Here is a 15,792-nt window from a genome sequence, read left to right on the forward strand (position 1 = left end):
CGTTTTTTATGGCACATATACACACTTCCTCGATTAGATAAAAAGTGGATGCTACCAGTTAGCACATATATCAACAGCTTAGTAAAGTATCAAAGCTCAAGTTGTATTTTGCTCCTTCCCTCCCTCTCCAGAGCACTTTGCTGCCTTCAGCTCTTCAAATTCCCTCATTTTTTCATTAACTTCCAGCTAGTGGCTCAATCCATAATTTTGTTTAACGCTCTCTATATTCTAGCACTGAGTTTCAAACCCATTCTGCTATCTCATAGAGCTTTTTGGAAATAATAGTGAAAATCTGATAGTGTATATTAAAAGGTCATTCTAGTGGTCACCTCATGAAACAGTCCCCTCTGCAGGGATTACAGGGATTAAGCCATCATCCTTCTGCCTGGAAAACGACTCATTTGTGACCTACATCAGTATGAGGACTCCTTTGGAGGGGTCCAGACCTGTGGATATTACACCACTGGGCTCTGCTCACCTGCGAGGCTAGGAGGAGGGGAGCGGGGTGGGTGCCTGCAGAAGAACCATGGGCTTTGCTTGTTGGCAGCACTGTTGCTTTGTCCGTATATTTTTCCCAGCCTTTCCTGCTGCTTTGGGAGATGTAACCATCCTGGCCCCTACGCTTTGCCCTACAAGCACCCTGCGATGCTAATAACTTCAACCTTGCCACCTTTACCTTTGGTTTGCTTTTATATTAAAGTTGACGCCACCAGGAGAAAAAAAAAAGTTTTCTGAGAATTTACAATTCTCTTTTACTGCTGCAGCTAAATAATCATCAATTCATTCCTTGCTGGCAGGGACCCAGGCTGTTGAGCAATAACAGACTTGTTTTGAAGTTTCTTTAATTTGTTCTCTTTGGAGAAATGTCTTTGCTAAGTGTTGCCAAGCTGACGTGTAAAGAAATATGAAACTATATTCATATCTGGAAGACTCAAACAAAATAGGTAAAGCACTAAACATTACAATAATAAGGGTATATATTTGTAGATGCTATTGGTTTAAACCTGCATCATTAATGTCTCTGGGTAATGTCTAATTTGACATATAATACATTTGCTTGGGATGTATGGATTTGTGCCTGTGATTGCCGAACTCCCAGGCCAAGCCCCACAGGACAACATTCCCACTGGTGGGCAGGGACCTTGCTTTCTCCCCACTCCTGAAGGTACGGCCTTCCTCTCTGCATTAGCTCTTCGTTCACTTTCTCGCCATTAACAAACAAGACCCTGTCTTTTCTTCTACATCTTTTAAATACGCAATCTTCTCTGATGTCTAGGATTTCTCGTAGTTTAGTGAGCCAAGCCCATCCAGTGTTTCTTGGCTACCACCTCGTAATTTAGGAGGCTAGTTGAGCACTAGAAGAGATTGCCTATGGAGATGAGACAAACTCCATCACTGGAGTTTTAAGGGCAATTTTAAGGGATTTTTTTAAGGGCAAAATGGAAACCCATCTATCAGGGATAGCTTGGGCATAGTTGATTTTGTAGGGAGGTTGTGTGGAGATGTACCTGTGCAGCAAGCACAGGAAACAAAGCCTGACTACAGCCTCGTAGGGTGAGTGAAGATGGGGATTTTGGTCCTGTCTCAAAGGGGATGTTTCTGTCTTACCTGCAGTGACTGCTTAATGCCATATCGTTGTTGGCCCAGATTTTTTCACAGGGCACGTAGTTAATTCATTCCTGTGGGAGATGTGGAGCAAAGAATCAGACCTCCCCCTCCATTTCCACAGTCACTAGGTGAGTCCCTAGAGGGCTGTGCCTGGACAAATGTTACCTCCTAGATTTAAAAAAAAAAAAAAGGATTAATAAGCCCTGCTCAGGTCTCTAAAAGCCAGGACATGGCTACCAGTTTTGTGGGGAGAAAGTTCTAGTGCAGATCCTTCTTGGTCAATGTGATGCCTGCTTCCTGTGCACCTCTGCTTCCTTAGCACATCCCTCTGGCCGGCTCCTCAGACGTCAAGGCTGAGCTTATTCCTTTTCCATTTGGATCCTATTCTGAGCTCTACCTGCTCAAAGGATCCTCAGGATTGGGATTCCTGGCTTAAAAAAATACATTTTTTTCCTATTGTGTGGGAGGCACATACCTTATTGCAGTTCCCAAAGCCCTTTATAGGGATTGGCCTGCAGAGGTGGTTCTGTACTGTGGGCAGGGAAATTATTGCTGAGTGATGATGGGGCTGTCTTCTTGCAGTTTCTGAGAGAGCAATTTCAGAGTGGAAGATGAGTGCTGTACTTTTTCCACAATGAAATTTATTTTTAGCCTGCATTCTAGTATCTGGAAAAATTGTTCTCAAACTCGCTATTAGCTTTAATGAAAAAAAATACACCTACACCCTCCTGTGTAGTAACTAATCAGTAACTTACAGGATCACATGAAAAAACATAAACATTTTAGTGAAATAAATTAGCAGCTTCTTTTTACAAAGCTGCAAAAAGACATTAGTGAGGTAAACTCAGGTCTTCCTCACTCAGATGTGCAGAAAAGCCCTTGAACAATGTACAAGGTAGTTTGAAGCCATTTAAAAACTTAAGCAAAAAGGTTTCGGAAAAGTTTAAAAGAATGAAAACAATAAAAGACCTTGTTGCATTGCACTTGATGACACATCAAACGATAAATGACCTTTGCTGATGATGATTTCTTTCCATCTATAGAACAAGCAGGGCAAGAAAGGAAAAGTGGCAAAAGTCATGTCTTTAGCTTCAGTATGTTCATCACCAATCTCTGGAAATAAGCAGAGTGGACCAGAGGCTAGCTTTTTAAACAAAGGTAAGCAATGACCATGCCTTTTCTAATAAACTCTATACAAACCCACGTGCAGCTCTTTCAGCATCCAAATATCACTGGCAAACGTTCTTTCCTTCGGAAGCTCAGCCAAGTCCTCTCCCTCAGCCTGACTGGCTGGTGGAAGCAGGCTGACAGATGTGGAGATTGCTGAGCACAAGTGCAAGTCGCTCTTGTAGTTGCTGGATCCCTATCAAAAGATGATATGACAGCCCAAGCACCTGAAAAAAATAAACTTCTCTGGGTGGTGAGCACTAAGAGGCATCTCCCAGGGGAGAGCCCCTGCCTGACTCAGCTTAAGAGGTCAAAGCTGCATCCAAAACTCACCCTGTCTGAAACGGGAGTGGTAGAAGGAGAAGGGCTCATAGCCTGGGACCGTGCCACCATCAGCCACAGGCAGAACCAGCAGCTGCCAAAACTGGTGGAATAGAGCAGGGAGAAGGGAGGCTGGGTGGGGATCCTACTCCAAGAAAGAAAGGGGACAGAGGAAGGCTCTCACTTGGTGGGTTAGCAGAGATAGAAAAGAGTGAAAGGACAAGTTTTGTATTTCAGTGTTTGCTCTCTGTCCAAGAAAAAAGAGTGAGTGAATGTGTGAGCTTTCGGCTTGTGCATGGATCAGAGAAAATAATGCATTTGAAAGAGTCAGGTTGGCTTGGGCACTTGCAGGGCTCCAAAAAGAGTCCATCAGGAAGAATGCCTAAGAAGTCCATCCTTTCTCCTTTCCATCAGTGCTACCTAGATCCAAACTCATCATTTCTAACCCTTAGGTCACTCTGTGACAGAATTTTCAGCTGGAGACTACCTTGCAGAAGACTAAATTTCAGAGATTCATATTTTATTTTCCTGTAGATTTCAGCGGGGATCTATGATGCTTCCAGGACACTATTGCTGTCACATGTTGACCTGTCTCTTTATTTAGCTTTAAATTGCTGCAAAGCCCTTTTAGAGCCATTAGTGGAAGCTCAAAGTAGTTAGCTATGCTTTTGTCCAGTCTTCTGCACATATCCACATTCACATTTTCTTCTCATTGCAAAAGAACTGTGTGATACTTCAGACTCTACGGGTTTCAACCTGAGGTTCAGTCTGAATTCATCCCTATCAATAAGTATTTGTTACACTATTTAAAGCAGATTTTTCACATGCTTATGTGAATTTTATCCCTGTGCTTTCTGTTAGCAATTCAGAGACCACACAAGATACAGTACTGCTTTCCAAACACCTCTAAAATCCATTGGAGAAATGCAGCTTTGTGAATGCAACAGAGTAAACCGGGATTTCCATCCCAAGCATGTGCCAGAAAAAGCCTGGTAGTTCTGTTCATGTGTTTCTGCAATCCCATACAGCCTTGCTGTGCAAGGAAAAGAGATTTTATAGACATGCAGGCTGTTTTCTGGACTGTATCTGCATGAGGGACAGAGCAGCCAAGCAGCTGAAGACTCATCAAAGGGCACTGATGGAACCATGAGTGCTCCACCAAGAAGCACAAGTCAAGGACTGTGTGGGAAACATGATGTGTGGCGGAGAAACAGGACTGTGTAAGATGTGATTTAAATTCTACATGGCACCTGAAGGCCTCTGCAGTTTATTTCATCAGTAAATTTTGCAACACAGCACGTTTGCAGGTGGGCACCTGTCTAAATCTGAAGGATCAGGCAGGGGGTATCGTCAATGAGGACCTAGTCATCGGTGACACCAAGTGACGAGGCTGAGTTCACCAAGTCAGGAAAATGATAAACTTGAAGTGGTGCCTAAATGGATTGCTAAGTGTTTAAAACATCTTTTAATGCCAGCTGCATAGAAATCTCTGAAATGTCAGCGCTGGTTAGCTCACCATCTGTGTTAACCCCCTCGCTCTTCCCCTCCTCCCCCCTTTATTTTAAGGCTTCTTTATGTTGCCAGAAGAAAAATGACTCTCCAATATTTTCGGCTTGTTATTGGAAAGAAAAATTTCAAAGTGCTTTTTTTTTTTTGGTTCCAACTCATGCTATGTAAAGCGCATTTAATAATACTTAACATTTACTCAGCCTACTTATTAATCATTAAAGAATACCAGCTATCAAAATAATTCATATTTAACCAAAATTAAGTAATCACATATTAAAATTACACGGCAATATTGCTCAGCTCTCAGAACAGATGGGGAAGTCAAGCGGAGAGTTTTTAGATCATTTATTTCAGCAACTTTTAAATTTTGTGGCTGCTTAATTTTCAGAAATTTGCGTAAGATAATTACTGAGTTATATGATATGCTGTGCTTAGGTCTGCACTGCTGAAACACGGCTTTTTGTTTTTATATTCTCCTGTGAGATCTGTGGATCCAGTCTCAGCTAGGAAGCCAATATGAAAACATCTTGATGGCAGTGCAGGAGGTCTGGCCAGATTTCTCTCTCCGCTGCCCCTTACGGTGTGTGATAAACGAGCATGGCTGTTAGATGCCAGCTTTATCTCATCTTTGAATCCTCTTTTTCCCACAACCAGTTAAAATTAAGAGCAATACAGATGGCTCACCTTTTGCTGGCATGACTGATGCAAGAAGCTGTACTAAGAAGATAAAAGGCCTTTAACGATAGCTCTGGAAATATAAACAGTTCCCAAGGAGATGTAACCATTTTAATAAGTGTGGAGTTGGTCACTAACCCTGACAACTGATACTCGGCAACGTGAGGGAGACGGGGGAGATGCAGAGTGCTGCTCGCTGAGCTCAGTATGAACCTGACGTGGACGCTAAAAGCATCCTCCTCTTGAAAGGGTAAAAGTCCAGAGAAATGCAGGGAATAAAGAGCCGGAAGAACTCAGAAAACACCTGACAACAAGGAGCGAAGTCAAGCTGGACACATGCATCTCCCTTTCAGAGACACATTGCGATGCTTGAGCAGTTCTTTCACTGAGCGAAATACGTGACAACAGGTAAGGGCTGGCAGGCTGGACTGGCTCCTAGGTTAAAAACTGTTCCGGCATCTCACTCTGAGATCCTAACGCTCTCACGAGGTTTCACCACACATGAAATGACTTCTGCCTTGATAGCACGGGGTCTCAGGGTTTTCAATTAAGGAAAAAGTATTTGAGAACATAGATGTTCAAAATTATGTATGTCCAGTGTATAAATGGCGTATGCTGTCTTATGATATATACGCTGTTACAGAGGTCAGCCACATACTTGTTTCCCAGAGGTAATAGGTTCGTCAAAGAAGTGACAAATCATACACAATGGAGACCTTCCACACTGCATTTAGTTACTGAAAAGTGGATAAGTGACATGTTTCTCTCTATGCTTTATAGATGCCACACCAATACCACAGAACTTACAGCTGGTTTTGCTGCGGTTACAAATGCTGTTGTAATGCCTGGATGAGCACGGGAGAATATACAGGCAGCAGGACACCATGCAGGACAAGGGGCTAGGGGCACAAGTTGCAGTGAAGTTAAGTCCAGCTAGATAGAAGGGAAAAATCTGCATAGTTGAGGGCAAAGTCCAGGCGCAGGTTGCACAGAGAGGTTGTACAATCTCCTTCCTTGGAGGTATCCAGACTTGACTGAACGAGATCCTGAGGAAAAACTTTTGCACGGTGGACGCTGTCCCTGCTCTGAGCAGGTGTTGGGATCAGCGAGATGCTCCAGACCTGACCTCCACAGGTCCCTTCCAAATTCAACTGTGCTGAGATTGGTGTTTCGGAAATCCTGGGAAACAATGTCTTCGGTTGTTTACAGAGATACAAGGAATCCGCAGCTCGTCTTGATAATGGCATTTAGCCTGCAGGATGGTGTGGATGGGGATGGATGTAATGAATGCTGACACTCGTAATTCCCTCTGGATGTGCCTGCATTTTACTGTGGCATGGCTTGCATGACGTCCTCCTTTGGACTGTCCAAGGCAGCAAACACATTTTCTTCTAAGGAATTTTTCAAAATTGTGTCTGAATGGTTCACATGCAGTTCCCATAACAGAGAGGCCATTTTATTTCCACATTCTTTTGATCAGCAGTTACAGAACAAACACAATCTGCCAGAGTTTCGGGGGGTGGGGGGGGCACCTTTTGGCCTGTCCGCTTAGCGCCAGGAAAGCCACGTTGCTGCAGGAGGGAACTACCTGCTGCCCGCGCTGGTTTGATGCCGGGTTTGGTAGCTGTTGGCACGAGACAGTTGTCCCTGTTGATTTATGGCTTTAGAGAGGAAACACATTGGTTGCTGGTTCATTGTGAGACGCAAAGGGTGAGGTGACGGGAGAGCCGCTATTTTTTGTGCCCATGGAATTGGGTCTTCTCTGGTTCGGCCTAGGGGACCTCAGGAAACAGTGGGGATCCTTTCACTGCTACAGGGATTGTTAATCTTGGAGTGCGCATCGTTCCGAGAGGACGGGCGTGAAGCAGGCTTTTTCACAGGGATTTTCAGCGCTGCTATTTGGAATCGATGACATTCGGCGCTGCCCGGAGCTCCCCACTGGCTTCAGAGCCGTTAGAGCCCGGACACAAAACTCGCGTGTTCTCCCCACGAACGCGCGGCGGGCGGCGGTCGAAGCGGGGGAAACCCTGCTGCCAAGCGAGGGAACAGCAGCAGCGGGAGAGGGGACAAGCGCTGCCCCCCGGCAAACGCCACCCGGCTCCCAGGGGCCGGCCCCGGCCAGCGCAGGGGGTGGGCGGGCCAGAGGCCAGTGGTGGGCGTGGCCCAGGGCCGGGCGGGGCGTGGCCCAGGAGGTGGGCGGGGCCCAGGAAGGAGGAGCGCCGGAGGCGACCGGTCCGGCGGGAAACTTCTGCGGCTTCAGCACCACAGACAGGGCGGGCGCGGCCCCGCCGCCCGGCATGCGCGCCCCCGCCGCCACCGCGCTCACCCCCTCTGCCCCCGCACAGCCGAGGCGGCCCGGGCGGCGATGGAGGAGGCAGCGGCGGCCCTGAACCAGAGCGGGGCGGCCGCTCCCCGGCTGCCGGCGGCGGGCAGCGGCGGCGGGAACGTCTCGCTGGAGCTGTCGTCGCGGCCCCCCGCGCCCGCCGCCCTCAACCCCTGGGACGTGATGCTCTGCGTCTCCGGCACCGCCATCGCTTGCGAGAACGCCCTGGTGGTGGCCATCATCTGCTACTCGCCCGCCCTGCGCACCCCCATGTTCGTGCTGGTGGGCAGCCTGGCCACGGCGGACCTGCTGGCCGGCCTCGGCCTCATCCTCAACTTCGTTTTCCAGTACGTGATCCGCTCGGAAACGGTCAGCCTGCTGACAGTGGGCTTCCTCGTCGCCTCCTTCGCCGCCTCGGTGAGTAGCTTGCTGGCCATCACGGTCGATCGCTACCTCTCCCTCTACAACGCCCTCACCTACTATTCAGAAAGGACGGTGCTCTGCGTCCACACCATGCTGGCGGGCGCCTGGGGTGTCTCCCTCTGCCTGGGGCTGCTCCCTGTCCTGGGCTGGAACTGCCTGCGTGACCGTGCCGCCTGCAGCGTCGTCAGACCCTTGACCAAGAGTAACGTGACACTGCTGTCTGCCTCTTTCTTTCTCATCTTCCTCGTCATGCTCCATCTCTACATCAAGATCTGCCAGATTGTTTGCAGGCATGCCCACCAGATAGCTCTCCAGCAGCACTTTCTGACTGCTTCACACTACGTCGCCACCAAAAAAGGCGTCTCTACCCTTGCTATAATCCTCGGGACTTTCGGAGCCAGCTGGCTGCCTTTTGCCATCTACTGCGTGGTGGGGGACCCTGACTACCCTTCTGTCTACACCTATGCCACGCTTCTCCCCGCTACCTATAACTCCATGATCAACCCCATCATTTACGCCTACAGAAACCAGGAAATCCAGAGGTCCATGTGGATGCTCCTCTGCGGCTGCTTGCAGGCTAAAGTGTCCTTCCGCTCCCGGTCCCCCAGCGATGTCTGAGTGACTTTTCTCTCTGTCGTACCGCACCGAGTGACAATTGACCCAGTGAACTATCACAGTGCCTGCTCTAAACTTCAAACTACGTTGTGAAGTCGTTGGAAACATGCTTAAGTATTAGCACTTTATACATGTTTGCATCTCTGAGAGTGGTTGGGGGTACGGAGATTTGGGTTCCGTGAAAAAAAAAAAAAAAAATGTGGTTGTACATAAATTTGCACATCACATTTGTAAAGTGAAGACATTCCGAAACAGCTTAATTATAGCACCTTATTTCTAGCTGCTGACCTGCCAAAACAGTGTTGCCTTTCTGAAGGGCAGAGAGAAAGAAAGTGGTATTTGTGTTGTATTTGTATGTGTGTGTGCTGGCGGGGTGGGGAGGGCTGTATGTATGTACGTATGTGTGTATCTACACTTTGCTGCACAATATTGATAAATTATAACATTTTGTATACAAATAAAAAACATTTAAGATGTAATATAAGTTTGTGTGTTTAGATGCTTTTAAGAAATAAGAGAGCTGGCAAATTTGCCAGTTGAGCAAAGTCCCTGTGTTTACTTTTGAAAGCTCCCCATGTAATTCTGCCTAAAGGGATCGTCGTTCACTACAGAGATGAAATACTGCATCAAGAAAGGCACCTTCCTGCTTGCTTGTTTATTTGATCTCTTCTTTACTCCGGCAAAGAGAGAGTAACGAAGAGCACAGGCTCATTCTGCAGCAACCAAAGAAACAAAAAGCCCAGTCACACAGGCTGCTAATTACAGCTACTTGCCAGGTTTCCAGGAGCTTTCATCTTCCCGTTATAAGTTAGCCTTTTATGATAACGCTCCATTAAAAAGTTATCAAATTCTGGGGAAAAACTGGACTCTAAGCTAGACTCTTTCTTTTCTCTTTTAGTTTAACACTAGAGGGAAAAAAAAAAAGGAAAAAAAGAAAAAAATCACAGTCTTCTTGCCTAAAAGCCTGTAAAATGCCAGAATAAATCAACTTTCCTTATCATCTGCAGTTCTGAGGGGACCCTGAATTGTTTCTCTTGCTTCTTTTTTTGGACTACATGCTGTGGAAAAATCATTTAAGTGCATCTTTGCTGTCTGCCTGTCTCCGAACAGTATACAGTTTTCTGATAATCCCACAGCTTAGTGGCTTCAGAGAGCCCATCACAGGTCAATGTTGTTCAGAGTTTGGAAACACTTCTTCACTCAGGTTCAAAGTCACTGGCGACTGATTTATTTAGAGCAATAACACGTGTGGCAAATTTCAGAAGCAGTGTTGCTGCTTATTTATTTATAGTTACGCTGCATTTACATCCTGGTTATGTTGTAATTTATCACTATAATTTCAATTTATATTTAAAGGCTGAAACAGATTACTTTCATGTGCTATGTAAAAAGCTTGGACTAATGTGTTTCACAGCTTATGACTGGACAAAGCATCAAGCATTTGCCTGCTGGGGCCATGAGGATCCAACAAGCCCCAGCGAAGCTGTGAATCAGTAATATTGTATTCAAGTCAAGGCAAGTATTATGAAAACCAGCATGATTTCACTGATAATATAAAGATAATTCATTTTAAGTGTGATCTGATCAGAAAACTGTGTTCCAGACGCTACTAGCTCCATTATTTTTATCAACTCGAATAATCACAAACGTGACATTGTAATTGATTGACACCTCCAGGCATGCAAGTATTAATCAGGGCACCGTTGCTGTGCATTACAAATATGATCTAAACCAGATCTTGCGACAGGTCAAAATGCTACTTGGATTAAGAACTCTAAAGTTGCTAGTGAGAAAGATTATTTTTTCCCCCCTCTTTTAAGCCCTCATCTCATAGGCTACGCCTAAGCTAGTAACTAAAAGAGGGCAAGGCCTGCCCTCTAGCCCTGAGGCCAGGTGGCACAGAGGATGCCTGAGCGCCTTTCCCCCTGCAAAGCCAGGGGCCAAACTGCTGGCTGGAGCATCCCGGCCCTGCTCTAGCAACCTGCTAAAGATGCTGCATCAGCCACAGTAGTGACGGCTGAGAGAAAAGACCAGTGAGTGCCTTGGACTGGTGAAATCTGGCAAAACTTTCTGGTAACACTGCAAAATTTGCCATGTGCTAGGCTTTAGTGTCATAAATCCTTGTCATTCCTGCATGGACTGCAGTATAACTGCTGGGCAGGGTTGCCATCGGTTCCCTGACCGAGTGTTTCCTGAAGGCAGCACTCCCCGCTGGGATGCGGGTCCTCACGCCCCAGCACTGAACCTGCACCCAGGTGTGAGATGCTGAGTAGGACCTGAGCAGGCTTCTGGGAGCCCTGTGTAGGCTCCAAAGACCAGTATTGGCTCTAAAAGCCCCTAGGAGAAATGTCTTATGCGTACTTTTACACCCTGGATTTAGGAAGACAGAATCTGCTAGAGACCACCCCTGATGCCACCTCCCTTCATTAACTCTGTCAGGAACTGAGCATCAGGGATTTTGACCATAGTCATTAAGCAGTGACAACCTGTACAAAAATTAGATATAGAAAGCTTAGATGGATAGAATCCTGCTTCAGTGAATCCAGGAGTGAAAAGGACTTAGGTGAGTTACATTTCCACTTTTAGCCCAACATGTTATTTGCTTTGTTTCATGTTTTTACTATGTGACCACATTTTCCCTTTAGCACTTTTCCCAATGATTTACTGTACCTACAAAAGAAAGCTGGATTCCTCCTGTTAAAAATGCAACACTTTGAAGTTATTTCCCCAAGCATTGTTCCCCTCTTCAAGGAAGCAAGTTTGGGTTACAGTGCTCTCAGCAATTCATTTTGCTGGGACAATACAAACGTGGAGTTTTTTTTCTATATACCACATTCAGAAAGCTTTTGCTGACTCATCATTTCTGGGAAAGACTAAAGCAAAAGAGGAGAGAGTATTTTGATGGCTTTTGGTTAGCCCTGGGAGTGGGATTGACGTCAAGCCACTTGCAGTAAAATACGGCCTTTCATTTGCAGAGCGAGTCCCGATCTGCAGGGATACCTGAGCAGAATAACCTAAAGCAGGCTGCGTGATCTCCTGTCCCCCCAAATAACATCTCACTTTAGAAAAAGAAGGACTGCAATTCCTGACGGAGGAAGTCCAGGAATTGTGTATAGCACAATGCCTGTATCTTCTTTGCTGAGTTTTTTGTCACAAGGGCAGATATTCATTTGAGAAAACGGTGTTACATTTGCAGTGTCTGGACCCGTAAACTCCTTGTGTTGTCAAGCAGTGGCACTTTTACCTTGGTCATGAAATGATTTGAAGACAAAAATTCCTGAAGCCCCCCTCGCAGTCGCTGGGCAGTGCATTGACGTGACCCACCCTCCCCCAGCCCTGACAGGGAGCCAGCTAGGGGAGCAACCATGTACTGTGTCTGATCTTGTATTTCCAAAAGTCAATGGGCAACTTTGCCTGCACAGAGACTGCAGAATTGCAACAGAAACTGCCATTGCCACTGGTGAGCACGGATCATTCCTTGTGCCTGCTCAATGGTTTTTACGTTCTCGCGTCAATGGTGAAGGTTGCAAGGGGAGAAAACACACACTGAGCTAGGTGGAAGGATCAGGCCCAGTGTTTGGTAATTATATGTTATAAGTAGCCTTTTTTGAAAATGAAAATGAGATTTCCTGCTTTACCGCCCTTAAAAACTCTTTGGCTTATCCTGAAGTAGATATGAAATAACGTCAGTCCTGGTCTAAAGAGCTCCCAGCCTGCTCCCACTAAAACCAGTGATGCGCTATTGCACATCAGCCAGGATAATGGCAGTATCTCATTATAAAAGATTACCATTTTGAGGCAGGAAGCCCTCAGCCTCAGCTCCAATTTTCATTAGAAACTAATGGTTTATCGCTAACCTTGAAAATCTTACGAGACTTGCAGTGCCTCAAAAGGCCAGATCCTGGCAATTTGGCTTGCGCGAAGCAGCTCTCTCCATGATTAGCCCCCTCATGGAGCAATTACAGAAAGAGGACCAGAGGTCTGGTGAGGAAGGCCTGGGCAAGAGCTGGGCCGAAAGCCTCTCCCCACCGCTTGATTTTCTGTGGGGCTTCTGCCGAAATCAGCGGTGTAGCAGTGGAAAGGAGACCGACTCTGCAGGCTGCTTTGTGTGAGTCACTGTATATTAAAAAGCCAGCTGGATTCAAAATCACAGGTCAAACAAAACCTCTTTATTTAGCTAAGCAAACAAAAGGACAAAACACTTTCAAACCTGAAAAGTGCGTCTGTACATATTTTTATCAATGTAATGATCCGCAGGTACTAAGTAACACCCGGCAAAGCACTAGAAGCTCCAATCTCCATTCTGCTGCTCTCATTTTCACAAGACAAATTTTTTTAATGAGGTAAAAATAATTTCTGATAGTGCAGCTGCTCCTAAGCTCTTCAGCTAGCTTTAGAAAGAAAAAAGGACAAAGGGGAAAACAAAAAAACATGTTTTCTGCGTCTCATTGCTTCATGACAGAGACATGCGGCTCGGAGGGCAAGGAGTGACCAAGCAGGTGGCATCCAGCTCTGCACAGGGGATGAGCACATCTGAAGGTCACCTTAACCCCTGCTGGGCTTGCTTTTTTCGGGGAGACTCTGAGTTGTGAGGTATCTCCCCATTGCCTGGTCCTCACTGAGTGAAGCCCTCCCTGGGACGTGCTGGAGGTGAAAGCTCACGGAGCAGCTTCTGAGCTGCTGCATTTTGCCCTGGAATGCCACACAAAACTCCCCCTGGGTGGAAAATCAACATGCCCTTCATTGCCTTTCGAAGTTTAAACTCTTTCCTCTGGCTACAGAAAGCTCTCCCAAGGAAAACATTCCTCCAGAGGCAGTTTCGCTTATCAAGGGCATTAACAAGGGCAGCTCCTTGCTGCTTTCCTTAAAAAACAGAGGTTTTCCTTAGGTTTTTTTTTTAAAAAAAGGAGGCCTATGTTTCTATCATGCATCTTTGGATCCAGAGACGGAACACTTAGCATCCATTACAGTGCATTAAATGCATGAAAAACACCAAAACCATAAAAAAAAAAGAAACAAAAATTACAATGTCTCAACGATATAGAAACCAAGAGGTATCCTCAGCATCTTCACTACATCCTATTCGTATTTGCTGTTTTTCCCTTGTCTTTCCATGTACCTTATGCCACCCACACCAACAGGCCACTGTGTTACCTGACATGAGCTCTGATTCATGCCTCCGCATTTCCAAAAACCTGCGCCTTGTAACTGGTCTTTCAGTTACTGGAGCATCTCCTGAAGATGCTGTTTCCTACAGCACCATGAGATGACACGAGCTTGCTCTCAATCTCGCTCACAGCTGGGCACAGTGTCAGAATTTGGCTGATGAAGAAAATACCTGGGAAAATATCTGCCAATGTTTTGACTGCGCTTTGCTTCCCAGCTTTTGCCCATTGCTGGTGCCCCCAGGCATTACGGGAGGTGTTGAGTGGAACCAGTAAATCTGAGTAACTGTTAAGGGAACTTTTTTTCTGAGTCAAGCTGTATCTCTCTACATCTGCATTTTTTTTTATAGCTAAGTAAATAGGACTTACAGTTCTGTAGTCAAGAAAAAGAAACAACACTGTGTGAATTGAGCTCCTGATTCTATCTACCTCTCCAGCATACTTGGAAAGGAAAGAGGATTCCTTATTTTCCTTGGTGCCCTGGTTCTGGCTAGGATGGAGTTAATTTTCACCTGAGCTGGGAGGAGAACTGGAGCTGGTGGCCCCTGTGGCTGGGGCACCCAGCTGGGAGAGTTTCCTAATTAGCCAACAGCTGGGGTAGGTTTACCCGAATTAGCCAAAGGGCTCTTCCACCCCTGTGACATCATGCTCAGTGTGTAGGTGAGGAGGGTGCTCAAAGGAGTCTCCTGTGACTTGGGAGGAAACTGGACATTGGGATTTTCTGTGAGCTAGTGTACTATATTTGTTTTCCATCTCTGTTTTGTTTTCTTCTGTTATTTATCCTATTTTTTTTTCCCTGCTACTCACCATCTAGCTCCTGGCTGGTTTAAAACAAAGTTGTCTTTCCTGGGAGGGAGTTTCTCCAAGCGGCCTGCTTGATGTGTAGTTTTTTCAGTTTGTAGCTTAATTGAAAGAGGTTTTTCAGGGAAGATTTGGAAAAGGGTTCTAAAAATGAGCTTGAACCTTCTGTCTCTTTTGAGATAAAGTGTATTTTGTATGGCTCAGCACTCATTTTATCACTGACAAGATGATGGCATGAAAATTAATAATTACATTTGAAACCAAGGCAGAAGGAGAGGCTCTGGAAACATTCTCCGAGATGTAGATTTTTAAAATAAAGGTTGAGTCTTCTATAAAATGTAATTAAATCTATGACACACTTTGAATGACTGATTCTTTTTTTTTTTTTTTAATCATCACCTTCAGTGACACGTTATCCTTTGCACCACAGTGAGATAATGTGATTGTATACCTGCAGGCAAATATAATTTGTCACTTCTAGTTGTTGCTGCTTTTTATAGAAAGAAGTGAATCTAGGTAATATTAAGATGTCATCAAAAGAAGTCTCTTCTGTTGGAAATTGAATGTATCAGTAAATATGGGGACCTTGCTGCTTCTTCCCAATATCAGCCTCTGACTTTTGATACTGTACTAATTTTTCTTAATTGGTAAGAAGTTAGGTTTTCTTAAAGTGTTTATAATTTTTCCAAGCGGTGGTGTATTCTGTTTTAAGTGTTGTTGTGCAGTAAGGAAAATGGGAGACAAGTAAGTTAAGGGCTCCAACTTTCTGTACACTTGCTCTTCTAGAAATGGCTCAAAGAAAATAATAAGGTTGATGGAATTACGTTCAAAGTGAACACATCAGAAAGCCTTTTTCAGGGAGAGTTTGGGGCTGAAGTGTGATCTGTACGCTGAGCATAAACCCAAGACTTTGTGCAGCTCTCCACCTTGATGCAGCTGAAGATGGACTCCTTTCTTCCAGGGATGTGAGCTGCTCCATGATGGTCAAAGACAGCCACGTGGGAGGCAGGCATTTGCAGAGCAATCTGTTGTATGAGGCCTGGCTCACAGTGCTGGAATAGTGAGCCCTAAGAGTGATCAGATGCTGCCTATTTGTGAACAGGAACAGCTAATTGCATTATTTTCTTTTGAAACTAAATTGGAAAGATTAGCATACTTCACTGTGCTGTCAGACAGTGTCAGTTC

At 45.5% G+C, this 15,792-nt stretch overlaps 1 protein-coding gene across 1 annotated transcript; it reads left to right on the forward strand.

The window, feature by feature from the left end:
- The first annotated feature begins 7,639 nt into the window (after positions 1 to 7,639).
- On the forward strand, positions 7,640 to 8,985 carry GPR6 (G protein-coupled receptor 6). The gene has a single exon (XM_010129185.2). The coding sequence runs from the start codon at positions 7,646 to 7,648 to the stop codon at positions 8,642 to 8,644; it is 999 nt and encodes a 332-aa protein (XP_010127487.2). The 5' UTR covers positions 7,640 to 7,645; the 3' UTR covers positions 8,645 to 8,985.
- Positions 8,986 to 15,792: the final 6,807 nt, after the last annotated feature.

Source organism: Chlamydotis macqueenii, chromosome 3, assembly GCF_036417535.1.
Source record: "Chlamydotis macqueenii isolate bChlMac1 chromosome 3, bChlMac1.mat, whole genome shotgun sequence".
NCBI classification, from domain to species: Eukaryota; Metazoa; Chordata; class Aves; order Otidiformes; family Otididae; genus Chlamydotis; species Chlamydotis macqueenii.